The sequence below is a fragment of the Orbicella franksi genome, chromosome 15, assembly GCF_964199315.1.
Source record: "Orbicella franksi chromosome 15, jaOrbFran1.1, whole genome shotgun sequence".
NCBI lineage: Eukaryota > Metazoa > Cnidaria > Anthozoa > Scleractinia > Merulinidae > Orbicella > Orbicella franksi.
In genome coordinates this window covers 16,763,999-16,773,566 of record NC_138159.1, presented here as the reverse complement: position 1 = coordinate 16,773,566, position 9,568 = coordinate 16,763,999, and the positions used below count along the sequence as shown (strand labels likewise).

Below are 9,568 nucleotides of genomic sequence, written 5' to 3'. Positions count from 1 at the left end.
CAGTAGTCCCAGACTTTCACTTCGCGCGGTCAGAATCACAATGACGGAGCACGATCGATTCATTCGTCCGCAATAATTTTCGGTTCGTTTTGTCACTCGAATACGATGAAAATGGTTTCATAAGGATCTCAAGGTGATAAATAGTTGACGTTATTGAAGGTAATGGAAGTAAACTGTAAGTTATGTCCTTAATTTCCAGGTGTAGGGGACTTTGTGAGCTTTCCCCAGTTGTATTGGTTCTGAACCTGATTTGTGCTTGCGCTTAATTAAGCTTACGTAGATTGTTTAAAGTTTAATGGAAGCTATAACCTCTAAATATTGCAACCTGCAAAATTTGGTCTGGTTTAGGGAATACAAGGATACACCATAGCAATGTAGCCCGGAAGATACTTTGTTTGCAAACATTGGTTTTGTTATTATACACGGAAGCTTAAATGTCCAACAACAGCCAACAAGTGACTCACAAGTTAAACAACAAAGATCTTTTGTTTGACCAGTCAATAGTTCTCTGGTTAGCACATTAATGACATTGGATGATTTCACTGATATCTATTCTGTGCGATATTATGTACAATGTTATGGTAATGACTGTGTGCCCCCTGTGGTCCCCTGTGAGAAGGAGTACTTCGTGATACGTGTACGTGTATAGCTTATAGGTATTTACAGTGTAGATGCCCGGTGGGTGGGGGATGGGGGGCACTACCATATATAGGCTATGTAGGTATGTGCCACTATGAAGGGTATGGATTTTAGGCAGTTTAACCTGGGATAGGGTATATAAATCAGACAATTTAGTTTAGAATAAGGTGTAATCTCACGAACACGGTTCTTTACCCAGGGTTCTGCAATTGAATTTGAAACTCAGAAGTGACTTTGTATGATGTTGGTTTAGTTATTGTATGTTGGGCTATGACAGTGATAAGGTTTCTGCATGGAAAATAGCTAGTCCAGGATAGGGTAGGGGTTTTTGGTGCCTAGCTAGTCTAGAATAGGGCTGCAAAATGAAGCTGATCATGGTCTAGCATAGGATAAGGGTTTCAGTGTCTCAGCTGCACAACCCCACCCAAAGATTTACAGAGTACCACCCCTGGGTGTAGAAGGTACATATGGTTTCTTAAGGTGGCAATACCCTCCAAGTTAACTTTTTTCCTTAGTGGCCATTTGGCCACTGACTGTTCAGGTTTGGTCGCCAGTGAAACATTTTAGTCGCCAAAATATAAGCATAAATTAATAATTAATTAATAATAAATAATAATCTTATTATTATCTAACTGTATTATTAATAACATTTGCCTTGAACCACCAAGTAAATTGAAGTCCCGTTCAGTGAAAGAACTACCTAATGTTGATTCAAATATGCTTTTATTGGAATGATTGATGATCAAATGAAATAGTTTCTGATCACAATGAAAAAGCCCTATATTATTGCAACAGTGTTGTGAGTTGATCACAGTTCTCATTCAGTCATTTTAAATTGATTGGCTTTCACTTTCAACAAATCTTTTACAATGGTTATAATAATGCAAATGTACATGCCTTCAAATAGCTCCATCGATTTACAAGTGACACCACAAATATCAAAAACCAAAGGTTCAGACTATCTTCGTGAGCATGTATGAATGAAACGTATGTTTACTGCCATTTTTCCCGTGAAAATATTTGATGAAAATTAAGAAAAAAAGTCGCTTCACAAAACACAGAAATATTTGTGTATATCATTTATAATTCACACAACAGGAGCAGTGCAAACGACACAGATTATACCAAGTTAAAATAAGATAGCCTCATTCGCAGCTGAATGGCGGAAAGTTTTCCAATGTTTATCAAGGCGGCATCAAATTCTTGCTGAGACCATAAAGTGAAGACTATTTTTACCTTATCGCTTATGATCTTTTTTAAATGTTCAACCTCGTTTTCTGCTTGAATAAGCAAACGATATAAAACTTCATCTGAAAATTAAAGACTGTATTGAAATGGACAGGAAAGTTCACGCTCAAATTGTTTGTCGTTTTGAATTTAATATGCGAACTGCGGAACGTGAATACTCAACGCGAAAATACTTTCACAAGTTTTAGGGCAATCACTAAGACGGATGTTTTTTATTGATGAAATCTTTGACAATTTAAAAATAAACCCAGGTTCGCTCACACAAGTGAAATTTATTTACAACTGCGAGCCGCTTTTCATCACAGTTTTTTTTTAATTTATAGAATTCCCCGTGCTTGTGTTATCAAGTTTGCTGTAAAGTCAAGTATTTTCGTGTCCACTGAAACAAAATACGTTTCTCAAATACATCTGGATGTTTCTCAAATATATTGTGGATCCTGTCACCGTCGAGCTTTCCAAGCTTTTGCAATTCCTCTTCTTTTCGATGGCAAATGACTGGATTGCGTACGTTGTCTCACGCTTCCAGGTAAAATTGTCACGTGCCAAAGTTCAGTCGAGTGGAACAAATTTCGTCGCGTCCCAAGCCCAACTGAATGCAATTTCTTGATCTTTGTTTACCGTGTAACATTTCATTTTATTCAGTCTCCATTTCTGTTGGTTAAAATCCCACAACAACTAGCTTTGCAAAGTGAATTCTTAATGCTCAGAACGTTTTTCTTTTTGCTCCAGATGATAGTCCGCTCAAGCTCCTGACGCATAGGTCACGTTAATTTTAGTCGCCGAGCTGGCGACTTGCGTTCTAATTTAGTCGCCAGCTCCAAAATTCTAGTCGCCATGGCGACTAAAACGGTCGCAACTTGGAGGGTTGCAATACAATAGGGGATTTTATTAAATGATTGTGCTAAATTGGATTGTCAGCAAAAATCACCAGCAAATTCATCCCATGCCTGCCTCTGGCACATTTAGTGATTTTTTTGCAAACCACTAGTGATTCTGTTACATCAGATATCTGCACTTTGACCATAGTCCATAGTCAGAGTTGCTGGACTGGTGAAAATTTCAGTTACAGTAACGGGTACATGTGGTGATTTTCATAAATCTAAGCAATCAGGATTTAAAATCACCTATTGTGTCAATGGCTTTAGTTAGGCATGGGTTGTGTCTAGAAGAAAACCTTAACTTGTATAGTCTGGATACAGGCTTACCTAAGTCTCTGTCAGCACTAGAGAAAAGATTGTGGAGGCAGCGTGGCCTAGTGTTCAGGGCGCCGGACTTGAAATCTGGAGGTCGCAGGTTCAAGTCCCGCTCTGACCACTTAGCTGGAGTTGTTTCTCGGTAGACCCTATTTCAACTCCTCAGCCATGCTTGTAAAGAGCCAGCTGGTCTGCCTCCCGCCAGTTGGGATTTTTAACCATGTTATGTTCATTCGCATTATTTGTTTCATCATTTGGTTTCATTGGTCCTGAAAAGTCCCACTGGGGGAGTGGTCAATTAAGATATTTATTTATTTATTTATTTATTTATTTATTTATTATACCCAATGTGGACTCCCATCTTGATCTCTCTCTTCATCCCTTTTTGACTTCCCCACTCCTTTTTCCCTTACTACACTGTAATAATCATGATTTAATTATAATGGTAATTTTGCGATTGTTTTCCTTAGTCATCTGAATCATATTGTCATGGAGGACAGGCATTCATCGCAGGTGTCTCAGAATCCATTTGTAGCTCTCTTTCCCTCTGTTGAAAAGGCTGAAGAGTACAGCACCACACACACACAGTCAATAACTGTATCGCTGAAAGATGCAGGAAACAGTGATTCTAAAACTGGGTCAGGGCATGCTGAGGTGGAAACGTTAAATGATGAGAAAGACAGAATGTGGATGGTGAATGACATGCTTCAGCGAGTGTTTCTTATCACTGTAGATGAAGGTAATAATTTATAAATCTGCTCTTGACACCAGACTCCTTTTAAGCCAATGATTCTGGGGCCATTCTGGATTGGCTGTCTCACTTTTCTCTCTCCCTCTGCTCTTTCCTCCTCCTCCCTTTCCCTCCCTCTCAGTCTTTCTCCCTCCTTCCATTTGTCCCTTCTATCCTTCTCTTTTTTCCTCCTTCCTTCTTTTCTTCCCTTCCTCCCTTCCTCTCTAATCATTAAACTTGAAACAAGTTGTGCAAAGAAGTAGCTTGTGTCAAAAAAGATCATTTTGCCAAAACTCAGGTACATTCTGGTTGTTGTAACTTGCGCTGTCTCTGGGGCTTTTAACCTATGAAATATCTTGGTACACCTCAAGGAAACTCACTGTAAATTCCAGAGGGGAGGTGATTTCAAAAACTATGCAGTATGAATGAAAGAGGTGTGGGAAGGGATTCAAGCCAAAAAAATTTTGTTAGAGGGGTACATGGATATTTCTGGAACAGCATACTTGCAGCAAAATCTACTCCTGATTAAGGACCTTATCTTCTATTATTTGATCTCAATATTCATATACCCTGTATGTGCAAAGTACAGTTGTCTATTTTTTCTCTAATATTTAACACCTCTGATTTCTTGTTTTAATTATGTGATTGTGGTATTCAGATAGTGATCGTGTGGGAAAAAGACAATATGGTGGTCTGCCGAAGAGGTGTGTATATTTACGGAATACTGCTGGTGACGGAGAATTACCCATTCTGCAGTGGATTAACATTGATGAAGTGAGTCTACAAACAATAAAGAGGAAACATTTCTGTTGAGTTATAGAAACAGGGCCAGGTTGTTCAGAGCTTGATTAAGCTAACCCAAGATTAGCAAGAATTTTGATTTCAGTTTTGTAACTTTTTGGTGAGGTTTTCTGTTGATATTGTTTGTCCTCCCATTTGGGCTTGTGCAAGCCCAAACTACACAAAACATTAGCAGTAAAAAACATTGTCATACAAGAAAATTAATGCTTCGGTTAACTTGTAATCCTGGATTAGTGTTAACTGCCTCCCGAACAACCCAGCCCAGGAGTCGAAGCTTGGGAGAACAAGAGATGCTTGGGGAACATATATGTAACCATACATGTATACTTTTTCAAGTCAATACTTTCATAAATGTTTCTATTTAACAAAAACATTCCATGTTGCTGTGGGTCTGTTCAGTAATAGATCACAGATGATGTCAAAATGTGGTAAACTTGAACAAAAAAGTGGCACACAGGTTGTAAGGCAAATGTGTCACTGAAAACAACAACAACAACAATGCTTTATTTACTCTTGACACTTAATACACATTTGCGAAGAAAATTACAATAACTTAAAGGGAGAAGATATATGTTTAAAGTTGGGCCAAGGTAGTAAATGAACCTTGTGGTTTTCGAGTTACTGATGTTGGCTTTGAGTTAGTTTGATAATTCTACTTATTATGTAAAACTCAATAGAAATGCAAAAAAGTGTTTGCTATTTATTTTAATTAGTATACTGAGAGGAAAAGAAAGGAAACTGACTTGGCATTTATTTTGATCAACAAAATATAAATTCTCTCTGCTCATGCCATTAGGCCGTCATGGAAAGACTGAGCATGTCTCACCCACGATCCCATGTTATGATTACTGGTGGTGCCCGTATGACATCGCTTACTGCCGAGATTGAAGCAGGAGAAGTTGCAATCATAAAATACTTGGCTTCCTGTTATAGAAGAGCTTTTGAAGAGTGCAAGAAATGGAAGGTGTGTTCTATTATTGACTTAAACATCTTCATCAGTCTCCATTTCAAACTGTCAACTTGCCCCAACAAGTCGCAGGACGGTACCCATTTATACTATTGGGTAGAGAGAGGAGCTTGAGAGTAAAGTGTCTTGCAGAAGAATATGACACAATGACTCTGGCCAAGGTTCAAACCCAGACTGCTCGATCCACAGTCCAGTACTTACACGTCTAACCATTAAGTCATTGTGCCTCTCTTATGTAGATAAAGGTAAAGTCTGCATACGAGCCAAGTGGCCCATCAGGTGGGAGCTTATCCCTGTTTTTGTAGCATGAAGAGACTAGGAATATTTCTACTCCCTCCTGGATGGGATGCTAGTCAATCAGAGGGTTACCCCCAGCATTACCTTTACTGGTACTCATTTATACACCAGGGTGGAGAGAGGCACTGTGAGAGTAAAGTGTCTTGCCCAAGAACACAACACAATGCCGTGAGGCCACTGTGCCTCCTCACTTCTGACCAGCGAACTTAATTTTAATTCATTTGATTAACTCCCTTATGTACAGAGCATTAATCATAACGCTGTTTGCACTCCACAAAATTAATCAACTTTTAAGGACTTCTTACTAATAACATCAGGCTGAGTTCATTTCTTTACTTCACAAGCTGCTTACAGTAGTAGTACATGTAAGTTCAAGTACATAAGTTAGGTTTAATACTAGTTGATTAATTATGATATATGTATAATGCTTTTAAAGGAAAAGGATTCCACTCTTCTGGAAATGGCAGAAAGAGCAAAGACACTAGCACTTTCATATGCAGGGTAGGTAGTGCAGGCTTTATTTTAATATATGATATTATTACAGTCAAACTGATACACGTCTTTATCGCAATCTCTAGCTTAAGCAAACTGACTGTATGGGTGCTTTCCATTTGACAAAAGATTCTGGAAATTTTGATCTGGGGGTTTGTTGTTAGTCTTCAGAAAATATGTATTAAATAGTAAAGTATCTGGCAAATTGAAGTCAAATTAATTATACAGGGCACTTTGTTGAATATGTTCTCTTTTGTTATTCAAGGACGTGTTTGTTAAGCCCAGAAATGTTTCCTAAGGGAGATACACATAAGCAGCTATTTCAGCTGATGTTAACCATGCAAGGTAGGGAAATTACATCTTCTGTACTAGTTGGTATCTAATGATATTGATTTTCTCCTGGGTAGAATTTGGCACAAAAAATGAGTGATTGCCATAAAAAGGTTGTGTTCTGTTGGGATCAACCGTTTGCAATTGGTTGGATTGGCTGGGTCTTTTTGTGTTCTATTGGGGGAAAAACATTTTCAGTTGGCTTGTTGATCAACTTTTTCAACCAGCCTCAAACCAGGTTGAAGTGGTTTGAAAAGCATGGCGTTCCTGCATTTCAACTGAAATGGTTGGAAAGGTGTGCTATTGAATTGAGAAACGTCAACCATATCAACCCAGACAGGTTGCAGTTGAATCAGTTTATCCCGATAGAACGTGACCTAAGGGTCCAAAAACTCAACTTTCAACTTAACAGCTCTGGTGAGCATTTCAAATTAGATCTTTGAATTCTTTTCTCCCAAAATTCTTCTTCTTTGGAATAGTCAGACTTGAGTATTTATTGAGAAATAAATGTTATTGTCAAATTTCTTTTTTAGGAGATCAGGTTTTGGCAGAATTCCTGGATGGGCTTGTTCAGGAACATCAACGACAGGATGATCTAGTGAGTACTCTAATATTAACCTGACTTTGCTCCTAAGGATACTTACATGTATGGGTAGCCATTATTAACTACTTATTAACCGAGATTGAGGTCTCCACAGGAAAATCTCAGACTGAGACTTTGCGGCATTGACTGAGCTATAGCAGGGTCAATATGGCAAGGCCAAGGTTTGAGATTTTCCCGTAAAGCCTGAACGTTTGAGGTTAATAATTAGTGTGCATGTATTATATGGCTTTTTGCTTGGTTTTTGCAGGCCCATAATCGATCTGTGGGTGTTATGGGAGAATAATGCCCTAGTATTAGCCAATCAGAGTGCATGTTATATCCGCTACAAACACAAGTCATAGATTAATAAGAATTAATGTCAACTGTGTGACTGCTTCAAATTCACGTTAAAAAATCTTTGTTTCATAGGTCAGTATGTTCTCTCCAGTGCTTGTCATGTTAGCTGAAAGAAGCAAAGATCTTTCATCACTTCTTCAATCTGAAATTCGTACCTACATTGATGTCCTTCTGTTCTTCGCAAAACACACAGGACTGGCAGAGGTGATAATGTGCCTAGAATAATAGTAAGCTTAGAGCTGGAAGGAATGTGGATAGAGCAGGGGCAGGGACGGAGGGGGCAGTTAGCTATAAGGCAAAGGGGACTTCTCTTGAAATTTTCCACTCAGGGAGAGAAAAGGGAGACATGTTCTCAAATCATCTCGTCCTGGACACCATCACACCTTCTTAAAATCATTGCAAAACAATAATTTATTAAGTGTTTCTTGACAGTCCTTTGAGATGACTTGTTAGTTCTTAAACTTTGCTCCAAAGTCCTTTAAGAAAGCCAAGTAACTCTAATTTGAGTTTGGTTTAATTGACTCCCATAGAAGAAAAGGACGGGGTTGCTCGTCATACCTTTCATGAGTTAAAAAAGCAGTTTTGGTACCTCTTGGTGTATTCAGCCTCAAAAGGTGCACAGCAGTCCTGTACCTTTTAGGTATTGAGCCAGAAAAAATTATGACTGGAGATAATGTGTTGCTTTAGAATTGGTAGCTCTTAGGGGTAAAAAAAATTCAAGCCACGCCCACAAAACAGGATCTTTGTACCTCTTAGGGGTTCTTTTCAAAATTTCCGATGAGCACCCCTGATTGGCTGAAAAATGCTGGAAGAGTTTTTCTGCTCTAAAATGAAAGCTCTGCAAATTAAAATGAAAAACTGCCAGCTAGATAACATTGTCAGACATTCCGAACCCATCTTTGAGTATCAATCTCGTCAGACCATGTAAGTTCTAGGCTTGGTGACTGCCAGGAAATACCCTGTTCCATACAGGTATAAAAAAAGTGATTACGTTAGGGATGGTGAATGGCCCTTCAAAAACCATGGGACTCGCAAAATTTTTGTCATATTTTATGGGTCTTGCAGTCTTGTTTTTTTGAAGCGGTTATGTGCATCTTGCGAAATTTTTTTACAGAGCTTTCTTGGAGTCTTGAAATTTTGCAAGGCTAAGAAAGCCTCAAAGTCCTGATTTGTTTACAAGTTTGTTTTTATGATAATTATTGATGTCTGGATGTGTTAGAGTCTGGATGTCTCTCGCTTGCATATAAAATGCTTTGAGGTCTTTGAAGTAAAGAGCTAGCCTCGCATTCTCACAACGTCTTGCATTTACCATTCACCACCCTTTATGTTGGATTTTATTAGTCATGGAATACAGTATACTTGTTAGAACTCATTGCCTTAGACGGAACTTAATTTGATTCCGTGTGAAAGAAATGGCATCTAAACATTGTTCTTAGGTACTTACATAGTATACACTTACTTACTTACAATGACTTTGCCTTCTTTTCAGATCCTTGTTTCCTCAAGATTCTGGCTTCCTCCTAAATCACCAATAAGTGCTATTCAAGGCCATGCCTTTGAGAAACAAACTCTGTTAGGATTTCTGTTGGGATTGACCAGTATGTCTAGGGATCCAAGCAAGCCTTCAGTTAGTAGTCACTAGTTTTAAAATATTAAGTTCAAATGAACGTGACCTGTTAGTGACTGTAACAGAATGGTAAATTATCATACTATGCTAAGGCAATTACACAGAGAACCACCATGTTCAGCAGTTGTAAGCAAATTTAAGGTATTCAGATGCTCATTGTAAAGATCTCAGTGGGATAAATACCGAACATTAATATCCAACCTCTCGTCCTTCAACCACCTGGTGTCCACCAAAATTCTGCGAAACAGTCATTAACACCCTCTCTCCTGAGTATGGGTCCTAACCAGTTCCACCTTCTACATCA

General features: G+C 38.5%; 1 protein-coding gene across 2 annotated transcripts in view; it reads left to right on the top strand.

The window, feature by feature from the left end:
- The first annotated feature begins 32 nt into the window (after nucleotides 1–32).
- LOC145470640 (ubiquitin conjugation factor E4 A-like) overlaps nucleotides 33–9,568 on the top strand; it is a 28,103-nt gene continuing 18,567 nt past the window's right edge. For both annotated transcript variants that reach the window (XM_081454454.1, XM_081454453.1), the window contains exons 1-9: nucleotides 33–159; nucleotides 3,551–3,819; nucleotides 4,469–4,584; nucleotides 5,408–5,575; nucleotides 6,312–6,376; nucleotides 6,633–6,712; nucleotides 7,231–7,295; nucleotides 7,710–7,841; nucleotides 9,127–9,264. In XM_081454454.1, coding sequence (XP_081310580.1) covers nucleotides 3,570–3,819; nucleotides 4,469–4,584; nucleotides 5,408–5,575; nucleotides 6,312–6,376; nucleotides 6,633–6,712; nucleotides 7,231–7,295; nucleotides 7,710–7,841; nucleotides 9,127–9,264 — 1,014 coding nt within the window. In that variant the 5' untranslated portion in view covers nucleotides 33–159; nucleotides 3,551–3,569. The remainder of the gene's footprint in view (nucleotides 160–3,550; nucleotides 3,820–4,468; nucleotides 4,585–5,407; nucleotides 5,576–6,311; nucleotides 6,377–6,632; nucleotides 6,713–7,230; nucleotides 7,296–7,709; nucleotides 7,842–9,126; nucleotides 9,265–9,568) is intronic.